The 13,241-nt window shown below is 42.0% G+C and overlaps 1 protein-coding gene across 4 annotated transcripts in view; it reads right to left on the reverse strand.

Annotated features, from left to right (window-relative positions):
• The window catches only part of LOC147028772 (serine/threonine-protein kinase D1-like), a 137,171-nt gene that overhangs the window by 47,381 nt on the left and 76,549 nt on the right, over window positions 1-13,241 (reverse strand). For all 4 annotated transcript variants that reach the window (XM_085879484.1, XM_085879485.1, XM_085879486.1 and 1 more), the window contains 4 exons: window positions 12,866-13,020; window positions 9,758-9,959; window positions 6,562-6,639; window positions 4,739-4,928 (listed from right to left, as the gene is read on the reverse strand). In XM_085879484.1, coding sequence (XP_085735610.1) covers window positions 4,739-4,928; window positions 6,562-6,639; window positions 9,758-9,959; window positions 12,866-13,020 — 625 coding nt within the window. The remainder of the gene's footprint in view (window positions 1-4,738; window positions 4,929-6,561; window positions 6,640-9,757; window positions 9,960-12,865; window positions 13,021-13,241) is intronic.

A 13,241-nucleotide genomic window follows, 5' to 3' on the forward strand; every position in this document is an offset into this window, starting at 1 on the left:
GGATACAATCTCTTGAGAGGAAAATAGATGCTTCAATTCCTCTGCTGGACGATGTTTGCCGCAAGTGTGCAATGTGTTCAATTTCAACCCAAGAGAACTTGAACTTGGGACAACTCAACTGTTATCATGTTAAATATTTATTTCAAGCTCCCGAACCCACAACAATTGCACTCATGAAAATGTTGTTTCTTTCATCGATGATACCACTCGGCTTTCCTTCGACAAATCCGTTAAACTGAGGAATAAGTGCAAATTCTAACACTTCTGTCTCAAAACCATCACTTCTCCGATATGGAAAGGGATTAAATTTAAATGTTTTGTCACCGATCCACACAAAATATCCCCATCATGACAAAATGAAAACATGTTTTCAGAAATTATTAGAAATTAATGAAAATTGAAAAGCTGAAATGTATTCAATCAAGAAGTATTCAACCTCCTTGCAATGACATTCTAAATTGAGCACAGGTGCATCCAATTTCCTTTGATCATCCCTGAGATGTCTCTACAACTTGATTGGCATCCAACTGTGGCAAATTCAATTGATTGGACATGATTTAGAAAGAAACACATCTTTCTATACAAGGTCCCACAGTTGACAGTGCACGTCAGAGCAGAAACTCCACCATGAAGTCCAAGGAACTGTCCGTAGAACTCAAAGATAGAATTGCGATGAGGCATAAATCTGAGGAAGGGTATTAACAATTTCTAGACTGTTGAAAGTTCCCAAGAGCACAGTGAGCTCCATTATTAGGAAATGGACCAAACTGTTCAGAAATGGACCAAACCAAATTAGGAAATGGCTGACCGACCAAACTGAGCAACCGGGAAAAGACCTTGCTCAGGGAGGTGACCAAGAACCCACTGACCACTCTGACAGAACTACAGAGTTCCTTGGCTGAGATGCGAGAACCTGCCAGAAGAACAACAGTCTCGGCAGCACTTCACAAATCTAGGCTTTATGGGAGAGTGGTCAGATGGAAGCCACTCCTGAGAAAAAGACACATGATAGCATTCCTGAGTTTGCAAAAGGCACGTGAAAGACTCAAGGCATGAGGTAAAAGATTCTGTGGTCTGAGGAGACAGAAAATGAACTCTTTGGCCGAAATGCAAAGCGCTATGTCTGGCAGAAACTGAGCACAGCTCATCACCCATTCAACACCATCCCTACCATGAAGCATGGTGATGGCAGCATCGTGCTATGGGGATGCTTTTCAGCGGCAGGGACTGGGAGGCTTATAGCAAAGGATAGCGGGAACAATGAGTGGAACCAAATACAGGCAAATCCTTGAGGAGAACCTGCTTCAGAGTGCAAAAGAAACTTGACTGTGGTGAAGACTTACATTCCAACAGAACAACAACTCCAAGCACACAGCCAAAGCAACACTGGAATGGCTTCAGAACAAGAATATGAAAGTTCTTGAGTGGCTCGGCCAAAGCCGAGACTTGAATCCCATTGAGAATCTGTGGAAACACTTGAAGATTGCTGTTCACCGACATTCTCCATCCAACTTGACAGAGCTTGAGCAAATCTGCAAGGAAGAATGGGAGAAAATCCCCAAATCTAGATGTGCAAAGCTGATACAGACATACCCACGAAGACTTGAAGCTGTAATCACTGCCAAAGATGCTTCTTCAAAGTATTGGCTCAGGGGGTTGAATACTTATTGACACAAGATATTTCATCTTTTCATTTTAAATTAATTTGTAGAAAAAATTTTTAAACATGTTCCCACTTTGTCATTATGAAGTATTTTGTGTAGATTGGTGACAATTTTTTTTAAAAAAATTTAATCCATTTTAAATTCAGGCTGTAATGCAACAAATTGTGAAAACGTCGAGGGGTGTGAATACTTTCTGAAGGGACTGTATTAACAAAACACACACACACACACACTTCAGCTCGTGCTTGTGGTGTTTGTGATCCCAAATTGAGAGAGATGTATATTTAGGGATGGTCAGCGATCAACCATTTTTAGTTCCCTAGCGGTTTCACCAGAGGGGACTATATGTTTGCTCTCCATTTGTCCATCCGTCCATTCCACCTTTGATTTTTCAGACTTTTTTTCCCATACCCTCTAACATGTTCAACTGAAACTTGGTACATTGCTTTATTATAAGTTACAGAACAAGTATGAGTTTTCGGGTGTTTCGGCAATTTTTCACACAGTTATGCCCCTTTTAAACCATCCCTACCTTGTTTACACACTTTTCGGCATACCATCCCCTACATCCTTTTACCTTTTTTAAAAATGTTTTTTACTCGTTTGTGCACTTCATAAAAAAAGCTGTATTTACATGCTGGAGAATATTATTTTGATTGCACTCTGAAATATATTGTCGTTAAAACTGCCGGTTGAACATGAACAGAGGAACACAAAGGATGTGAAGACTGAATAGTCAGACTTGAAAATGGTTTTCTGCTGTAAGAATGTATGTAATATTCCACCTTTAACCACACTCATACAGGTGTGATTGGTCCTCGGCCAGTTATCACCGTGGGCTCGTCCCAACCAGGCTGAATGACAGGCATGGTCCCACCAACCTCTCATGGCCATACGGCCTACATGCAGATATGCAGCTATGCCTACTTTGTTAAATCCTTTCAAGTTGTGAAAACTTTGAGTAGTCATGGATCTTCCCACTGTAAAATCCAGTCGATTCATGTTTCATGTAAGTATTAAGCTGAAACCAATTTTGAGTTAGGCTGTCTGAAAAGAAGACAAAGAAGCAGCAGAAGCAGAAGAAGAAGCAGGAGCAGAAGCAGCAGAAGCAGAAGCAGCAGAATAATAATAATAATAATGAGAAGAAGAAGAAACAGACTCTTTTGGGTCTGCCAGTTTTGTAGTTCAGCAGTGCTGTCCAATAGCTTCACGAGTGTTGTTGGATGTGAAATCCTCCACAGATGACTGGTAGGTACTTTATAGGTTTGTAAGTTTTTATCTTGGCCAATGCCTTTGAGGACTTGTGTTGTATTAAACATATGAAGTGTCCATGCCATCCCTCCATAGGAAGTCCAATACAGACTACCTGATGGATAGTAGTTCACACCACCATAAGCCGAAATCTCATGAAGAACAACAATGGCTCAACACAATGTACAAAAACAATGTGTCATTTGGACATGTGGTCGGTGTCACGAGGCAAGCGACATCAGACTGCAACAACAGTCTAATCAAGTTAACCTTTTTGTATTACTGATACACAAGCTTTACACTACTTACCACATTCACCAACCCAAATTGACTCCACTTTACTTCATCTGCATTAAAATCTGCACAGAGCAGAAACACTGCTACACTAACCAAAAGAGTTTAGCTGCATCCTCAATATGTGGGACACCCACACGTAACCAAAACCATGGAACAACTTTCGTCAGAATGGTGGACAGGACACAATCTCAGATTGTCATCTCAAGGGTATAAGCAGGCTTTATTTAAACAAAACATTTATTCCTTTTTAGGGCATCAAGCGAGATTGCAAGGGAAGTGGCAGCACTGATCGAAAAATTATCTTTACCAAACAGAGCTGAACTATCATTTGCTTTAAACGGAACTCGTGAAGAATGAGAGTGGATTGACAATGACAGTGGGCTGTGAGTAGAGGAACGCTTTTGTTAATACCAGGTCAGGTCAGGTATGGGAGCATGCACCGGAGCAGCGCGTTAACATCACTGGAAAACAATCATCATCTCAGCCAAATGGTAAAGGTACTTCCACCACAGCTACCACCGTTGCATCAAGTCAGACGTAAAGGAAAAAAACCAGACATCCTGGTAGATTGAGGAAAGCTAGCAATATCAAGTAAAATAAGGATGGAATGCGAGAAATTGATCGATGGAGATATGCATTTCACTGAAGGCCTATTATTTGCTAATTAAAGGATTCTTCATATAAAGCAGGGCTGAAAGGTACATACACTCGCCTCAAAGCTGTCGAGCCTGGGTTTGAATCCTGACCCAGCGATAAACTGTAAACCCCAGTGTTTCAGGGTCAGGGTGATTCATCAACGTGTGTGCCGTCCCTCGGACGGACGATAAACTGGGCATCCAGTCTGCCGGCAGTAGTGGGTGGATATTAAAGATCCCATGGTGTCCTTCGCGAAGAGTAGGTGAGCTATCACCGGCACCCTGAACAAATTCCAAATCCCTGCTCTAACTACCGCTTGCAATGGCAAACCACCCAGTATAACCCTTGCCAAGAAACTGCTTTGGTGGCACCGACCCTCTGTAACAGAGTAATTGTCACATCAGAATCAGAATCAGAAGAGAGAAAACAATTTCAAAAGTTGATGATTTGGAAAGTACCAAAACAGTGCCAACCAATATTGAGGGATGAACCATCAGGTGGAAATGTTTATTACTTAGTGGTGTTTGTACGCAGAGCTGGCCATTCCATTATTGTTGTATAATGTTGGTAATTAATCAAAAAGTACATACAATGGGGGCTCTGAGTGGGGACCTATCTAGTGAGGCATGTTAGGATGCTGTGGTTAGTATTCCCAAGGGGTGATGTTGGGGGAGGGCAGGGACTGGATGTGAATCATTGTGAATGAATCATTAGATGGGCCTTTGTGACATCAGTAGTCGTAGAAAGATTGAAAGATAATTCAAAGAATGAAACAAGATGATACCACTATTGCTAAGTTATATATCCGGATTTGCAGCTTATATCTTCAATTTCCCATGCATATTTCACTTAACTAAACCTCATTCTCCCATAAAGATATCCCAACTAACCTGCTGGTGTGGTCACTCTCACAATCATCATCAGGGTCCCCCTCTGCTACGTTCCTAAAATCCTTTCCCAGAAATTCATTGCTGGTGTCCAGGTTTTCTTCAGCATCCAAAGGAAATGAAGCGATTCCTTCTACCTCATCGCCGCTCTCCTCAGCAGTAATGTTACCCTCCTTGTCAGGAGTCAGCAGCTCTGTGTAAAGGTGATGACAATAAAACTTCAACATTTGGCCCATTATAGTCTCACAAGTACAAAAGTGCATGCAGTGTAAACAGTGCAGAACTATGAATGAAAGGTTTTTGTTTATTTTCTGCATCGAATGTGAATACAATTTCATACAAAAACTGGAACAGCACTCGGTCGAGCGCATAGTCTCGCCTCGCGCACTCATTCTGAACAAAAATACCATTATTAACTAAACACGTCACTATTATTGGCCACGTACCCATAGCATGTCGTGTCATTTCTTGGCATGGGTTTGTGAACATCATAAATTTAATTATCCACTCACATCGGGTCGTTATCAAGATATATGACGTTTCAGATTTTTTGGATAAAGATTTCGATTAAAACAATTATGGCTGGAATACCACTTCACCAATGATGTTGTCATTATCACCCTGTGTGCTGCAAGGGGAGTTGATGACACATGTTAAGTTTCAATTTTTTTTGTTGAGCGGTTTCATGGAAGATGATGTCCAAACTTTTTCCTTTAATCCAATATGGTTGCCATACCATGTGACCTATGACATCAGAATTATCTTACTATAATTCACCATCTGTCTGTCTGTTCCCAGGTACCGCAAAAACGGCTGAACAGATCGCAACCATTTTTTGGGTGTGTAATCCTGGGACCCCTTGGAGTAAAATAGGCATAAATATAATAACATGACCCCTTGAAGGCTCCCGGAGGGAGCGGGTGCTTCTAGTTCATAAAATATTCTCCATGGAGAGTCCCTCCTGTGTTTAAAGTTACATACTCTCAATGGTGAAGAATCGCTTAGGAAGTTAAAAAAAAGAAAAAATTCTTGGATCTGGATCCGAATCCTCACCAGTCGAATCAATTTGTCCTCGTCACACACCCAACCTGTCCACCAAGTTTCGTCCAAATTTGTCTACAATATATTGAGATATCCTCCTCAGAGACAGAGAGAGAGAAAGAGAGAGAAAGAGAGAAAGAGAGACAGATAGACAGAGAGACAGAGAGAGAGAGAGAGAGAGAGAGAGAGAGAGAGAGAGAGAGAGAGAGAGAGAGAGAGAGAGGCAGGAAGGGTTGAAAACATATCCTCCATCTACCTTCGGTGGCGGAGGTAATTCATCGATGTACAGGTGACCATTGCAACATTGTCAAAAGGTAAAGACACAATGCCAGGATGACCCCCTTGCCTTTTAGATTTCACCACATCTACTTGTGGCAGAATTGCCACCGTATTCCTCCCACCCCACCACTCCCCGATGTCAATTAAACGAATGCAAAACCAAACCGCCATGTTCAGATTGACATGCGTGTCATTAACAATTAAATTGGGAATGCTAGGAAAAAACAAAACAAAGAAAAAACTACATTTGGTTAAATCAAGTTAAGTTCAGCATTAAGGTGATATCCAGTTCAACGTAACCCTGTCTATACGTTACATTGAACGAAGTTCGTTTTTTTTCCATCCAGGAATCATCCTTGTTTGCCCAAGATAATCTTTGAAGTCACAACATTGAAGGGCTTTGGCAGGTGGCTCTTCCATGACGCTTGATCTCTCCAAAAAAAACAAAAAAAAACCTCAAATGGAACCTTAAACCATTTCAATAACCATTCTTGAAAGACACCTACCTTCATTGATCAAAACCTCCCCGAAGCAGTCTTTCGGCACTTTTGCAGCACACCGTTTGTGACAGTTGAACTTGCAGTCTACGGACAAAAACATTCTCGTCCATCAAACAAATGTCACATTTTAACGACTATAACCACGAGCCATTCAGGAGTTTATTTCTGAGATCGTTAATTGGATGCAACATTACACTTAAATTGTACAATGCATCAACTTGTGCTGCTCACACAAATATTCCTCCTGGGCAAACAAGAAAATCTGCCAAAAACCCCATGGTAAACGGGTCTGGCTGTTCCCCATCAGTTTGATCATCCCTTGTCCACTAAGACTTATGTTTAACTTGAAATGCTGTTACATGCCATCCAAAGTGATCAAAAACGTTATCATTTAAAGTTTATGATAATGCATTATTTAATGGGAAAGTCGGAACAAGGTGGCCCGACATTGTATGGAGGATTTCAGAGTTTCAAATATTCAAAATGACAACCGTTCAACATGAAACATTTTGTGTATGTGACTTCCTTTTTACGTTCTACTGTTGATCATGATCTTCAGATTTTTTATTTCACAACTATGACTCAGAGATACAGAAGTTGACCAAATCATGTCCAAACACATATTGCAAGACGGTGCCCTTCGCGAAGAGTAGGCGAACAATCACCGGCACCATGAACAAATTACAAACTCCTAGCCTAACCTACAGAGGGCATTAGTGATCAAAAACCTTTGATCAAAAATAATTTGTGACCATTAGTGATCAAAGAGCAGGCCCTAGCTGCTCTATGGTTGGCAGTGAGTGCCCCGGAAGCAGTGGGGGAAAGAGGGTGGCACTTATACATGTGGAAGAATTGCGTTGCTCAGCCAGTGGGTCGCCCAGATAGCTCAGATGGTAGAACATTGGTACAGTTTGCTAGATGACCTGGGTTCGATTCCCAGTCTGCACCTGTAATTTTTCCACATATATATCTATAAAGAGGGCATTACATCAGCTGCACTCCCAGCCAATGACGTTGCCCTGCAACCTTGTGCTGATGCAAAAGAAGAAGTAGTCATGTATATTCGGGGCTCCTTGTGCCCTCCTCATCATTTGGACTTTAATGAAAGATTCGTTTGGAGATGGGATTGATTCTTTGCATCCCCTCATTTCACATTGTGGTCATTGCCTGGCTCATAATTGATGTTCCATCCCATCCCATAGACCTGGACGAGTCATACCACAAAACCAGATTCCACATTTTGAAACCGCAGAAAACCCATAAATTGCATTGCACCAAATGCCACTAAGCAACAACCACACTGAGGAATGGCTTGTGTGCAGGTTCCTGTGTATCCCAATGAAGCACCACTCTGTCATGTCATGAAGTACTGTCTGACATCTCCAAAAACATATGCTTGGTCTAAATCTCTGCTTTCTCTTCCCTTGTAAGGCGATTTTTTTGATAGTCTTCCAGATCGATGACCAGGGTTGGTGTACTCACACTTGTCAGAGTCTTCCACTTGGTGCTGACGTTCCCCATGGTTGATTTAAGAATAGTGTTGATTGTTTAAATCTTGAACTCGGTATCCAAACTCTGATGGCTGTTCAGAGTATCAAGGGCTATGAGAAATCGTTCAGATGGAGCACGATACTTTGAAAGTGAGCAGTGAGACTTATTTAGCTATTTACATCATGCATGGATCCAGGAAAGAAAGGCGTGGGAGGTGGAAGCAGAGAGAGGGGGAGAGGGGTAGTGAATGGGAAAAGATTGAGATAGAATAATGAAGTGATACAAGTATACCCTCAAACCGAAAGCTTGATGAAAAATAACTTCGACAAGTGCTGATCTGCATTTGGCAAAATGACCGACGGTGTCATGGCTGTCACCGACTGTGCTTCTTACAGCAAAGGAGAATTTTTGGATTCCATAGCTGCATTTTGTAAACAAAGTAGAACTAGGAAATAAAACCAGGAATGTGGCAGCTCGGGAGGTGCACTTGTGTGTGTTCGTGTTGGTTTTGAAGACACGTTCCATCTCTAACGTAAGTAATCACAAGCCTGGTGTTCGCTTAGTGGTTGAAGGTGGCTGGCTTGGGATCTTAGGCTACTGAGTTTGAGTCCCTGTTGGCTGTTGAATGAACACCAGGTGCGGTTGACTCAGCCCATCATCCCTCCGAGGTCAGGGAAATGAGTATCCGTGTAAGGGTAATAGGGGCGGCACATCGACGGCACAGTCGCACCTTCAGCAAATGATGCTACACACAGCTTTGTGCTGCATACGGAGGAGGAAGAGGAGGTATGAAATCATCATCGCACAGCCAGTCATAATTAAACGGTGATAAGCATGTGTCGGTATGCCTTGGTGTGGTTTATCACATGTTTGCTATATCTTCCGAAGAGAGTTGTTGGCAAAGTAAGGAAATATAATTATTCGCTCGAGTCAGGATTTTGAATTTCGGAAGCTTTCTTTTTTTGAGAATCTTCAGTAGCTTCTAGCAGGATTTGTAAACTGAAATCACAAATCAATCATGAAGTACAACTATGAAAGAGCTGCTGTTACGGGCATTCTAGAATGTGTGTATTGTTAACAAAATAATGCAAAGTTGCATTTTCTGTGGGTTGTGTTGTGTTTAATAGCTTGGCCTTGACTCATGCCATTGGCTGCCTGGATTTTTGACTTTTCTCGAGAAAAATTGAGAGATGGAGTGAGCTAGTGCAGTAGTTTGACAAGTTCATGAGGAAAGGGCCTATTTTACTGTTTTGAGAAAAAAGGTTGGGGGAGCTATAACCCCGCAAGCTTCAATGGTTGATCAGTGTCCGATTTTTACACTTTGTTCATAATATTCACAATTGTGCAAATCAAAATACATTTGTAGGGGGTGAACCCTCCTCCCCAACCCCACTCCCCTCAATTTATAAGGGTGTGCCTTGACTTTGTAGGATATTAGATCTACACGTACATCATTTGTTTGTAATAAACATCTGTTTGCCTTCATTATCCAAGGATAGCAAATATGGGTTTATGCAAATTCATGCAGGTGACCCCTCGGTGGTTCATGGTGACCACCTTCTCGTGGTGTGCCGTCCACAAGTCAGGTGTCTGTGGTTAAAATTCCTATACAAATATGAAAAGACAATCGAGAATGGAAATAATACAACTGAAATAATGCAATAACTCGAGTAACTAATTCCCATGCATGCCTACATTTTGTAGAACTTACCTTTGCACTGTACACCCTGTCTGAAAAGACCTTTAAGTAGCCGTTTGCAATACTGACACATGGTTGGCCGCTTGTATGAGTGGACGGCCAATGTATGTGGAACTTTGACCTTTGTGGCAACGGCACGGTCAACCCAGATAGGTCGACCACTCCAAGATGGGGAGCAGCGCTCGCGAGCCACAGCACCTTCAAATGGGCTCTTCTGTGGAAGACGCAACATGTCATTTTATACAAGCATTTCATAATCCATGTACAAAACTAAAGCAGCGCTGGGTAGAGCGCTTACCTCCGCAAGGCTGAACAGTTTACAATTTATATTCCACTGATCGGCCGGATCTGGATTCTGACCCGAACCAAAATCAAATTGGCTTCTTGTCATCTCACCAACTCATCCACAACTTTTGAAATATCACGCTATATATTTTTGGGCCCATCTGTGCACTTGCATGTGTTCAAGTCAATGATGAAGAATCACTCTAAAAATGATTGGATCCGGATCCAGATCTTCACCAAAATCAAATTGATTCGTCCTCGTCACAAATCCAACCTGTCCACCAAGTTTCCTCCGAATCCGTCCACAACTTCATGAGATATCGTGCTGTACAGTAAATCGTTTTTGGCCCCATCTCTCAATGGTAAGGAATCACTTTTAAAAACTCTTCGAAACAGATCCGGATCAGGATCTTCACCAAAATCTAATCAATTCATCCTTGTCACACACCCAACTGTCCACCAAATTTCGCCCGAATCCGTCCACAATGTTTTGAGATATCCTGCTCACAGACAAACAAACAAACAGACAGACAGAGGTGAAAACATAACCTCTGGTTACCCTAGGTGGCAGAGGTAATCATTTCTGCCATTATGACGTCAGTGCAGTGCAATGCAAATTTATAATATCTCATCGTAATAAATTGAGAGGTGCGAGGGATTTTGTTGGTATTTTCCTGTGCTTCAGTATTTGTTACATGTAGCAACACTACTTGTTCATGCTTGGATATACAGTAGATGATTATAGACTCCTGGAAGAGCTAAGTGACAGAATAAGGTTAACGTTCTGGCAACGGAGTGGCATGCAGATGTTGACTGTGAGAGTAAAAGGCTGTTTGTGAGTAGAAAATTTGAATTTTTAACTGATTTTTCACTTATGAGTCATAAACAGGCTGTGACGTTTGGCGTTTACAAATGATGCTGTGACCCAAAGTTCATACCCCATCTGCCGTGTTAATTATTTTTGGACACAAAATATTGGCTCATGGAAGAGGTGACAGAAGGTAATGAAGAAGGAGAGGCAAGGAATAAAATCAACCTACAAGTAGATGGGGAGAAGTAGGGAAGGATTAATGAATGGAGAAAAAGATGACTGGTCGGGATGGAGGATGACGTGAGAGAGTGGTCCACTACCAATTTGAAGCCCCAGAGGCAATGGGGTGAATGAAATAACTGAGAAAGGAGGTTCCAAATATTGGATAAGAGAAAAACAAAGAAGTGGAAATGAGCCATAAGCCTGGATTTAAGAATTTTACGTGGAGGCGGTTGCGGGAAGAACGCTTGTAACCTGGAGCGAGTAGGTCAGGACAGAAGAAAGAAAGAGCTTCGCGAGTAAGACCTGATGAGGGGCAGTATGAAACAGAAGCCACCAACCATCTGCAATGAAAACAGTTTGCCTTGTGCTTTTTCTTCTTTGTGGGAGATGGTAATGATATGAAGAGCTGTGTATCCACAGCATCCAGTAAAGGTGTGCGAATCAGGCACACCTGCCCATTGGGAAGAGCTTTCATCCAATAAGCAACGTAGAGAGGCCTTGTCGACTGACAGGTCAGTGGGATATGGAAATGTTGAGCAGAATGTGGAGTCATCTGCAAGGAGTAAAAGAAGGTTCGTCAGAACATGAGAAAGGTCATTGATGTAAATGAGGAACAGGACCGAGTCCATGAATATGCTTCTTTGGGGCACTCTTAGCTCTACTGCAAGATGAGCTCTACAGATGATCTTAGCTCTACAGAAGAGCTCTACCGGTATTATTTCCATTTCATTGAGAGCTTGGCACAGACAGTTTGAGTGGAGGAAGTCAGTAAGCCATTAAGAAGGTGGCCTAATTTGCCACAGGCCGTAAGCTTGGCAAATATGGCAGGGTGCTAGATCATGCCGAATGTCCGAGGTGTTTACAGAGACACAGCCTTGACCTCTGGCTTGAGATTCATGACCTCTATCTATTGTTGAGAGAAGCAGCACCATATCCAAGGTTGAGTGGCAATTGGGATGGGATCCAAACTGATGGTCAGATTTGTCTGACGTATCATAATGTCATTGTCATTAGTGCAACAACAAAAGTTCTGTACCACCATATGGGCGTCTTGATTTTATGTTGTTGTTGGTTGCACTCGACCTTAGCAATGCATTTTGTGCGTCATGCCCTTGTGCTGAGCTTGGAAAGTGATTAGACTGCCCTCTTGTTTTTTTTTCTTTTCTGGCATTTCCTTTCATGCTATTTTGCTACACTTCAGATTATTCTGGGAATAGGAACATTGAAACTTCATTTACTCCTTTTATCTGATCTGTGGACATTATTTCAGGTACGTTTCCAGGTTCGTCTCTGTGGCAAAACCTTCACTTGGAATGAAGCATGTGGACAGCTTCTGGAGGTTGAAGCATGCTCAGAGGCATAACACTCTTTTTAGAATGAAGGGAGTGTAAGGGGAAGATTAAGAAAGAAAAGTAGGGTAGGGGAGGCAATGAAGAGGGTCAAAAGGGAAGGATGCAAGGAAGGAGAGGACTACATGGGATATGTGGTGTTGGGGGTGGTGTGGTATCAGAGAGGGGAGGAGGGGGAATGAGTGGGTCATCAATTCAGAAATGTTTGCAGAAGCAATATAGATGGCCCCATAAATCATTACACATAAACTTGTCAAGATATTGACAATTCATACAAGGATTTGCATGCATGGTGTAAATGTTATCTCAAATCCACATTGAAACAACTGATACGAGTACATAGTGTAGAGTTTTAAAAGATAAAGGTGAACACAAAATCACAAAGCAATGAGCAAGCAACCACAAGTTAACTGATCAATGGTTAACAGGCCTGCATGGTGAAAACTGCCTCACCACAGAAACTTCATCTGTGCAGAGCGTGACACCATCTCCACCGCACAGCCGAGTGAGTGCAGGGAGTGATACGTTGGATGGCCGCCGACGTCGCACACCACTGCAGTTGTTTGGAATCTTGAAAGCACAACGCTTGTGGTAATTGAAGCCACAGCCTAGCAAGAACAGCGTACGCATCATAAAGTCATTGTCATATTACCACTTGTCTGCAGCATCTCAGGCTCAAAGAGGATTTGGTATAGATATCCCACAAGGGATAATGACATCAGGAGACATCAAAACACTTATTTTTACGAGCACATTAGTAAATAATAATAATAATAATAATAATAATAATAACAATAATGATAATAATAAAGTGACAAAAACATGGGAT

Source organism: Eptatretus burgeri, chromosome 4, assembly GCF_056783735.1.
Source record: "Eptatretus burgeri isolate ZD-2024b chromosome 4, Ebu_testis_v1, whole genome shotgun sequence".
In the NCBI taxonomy this organism is placed as follows: Eukaryota; Metazoa; Chordata; class Myxini; order Myxiniformes; family Myxinidae; genus Eptatretus; species Eptatretus burgeri.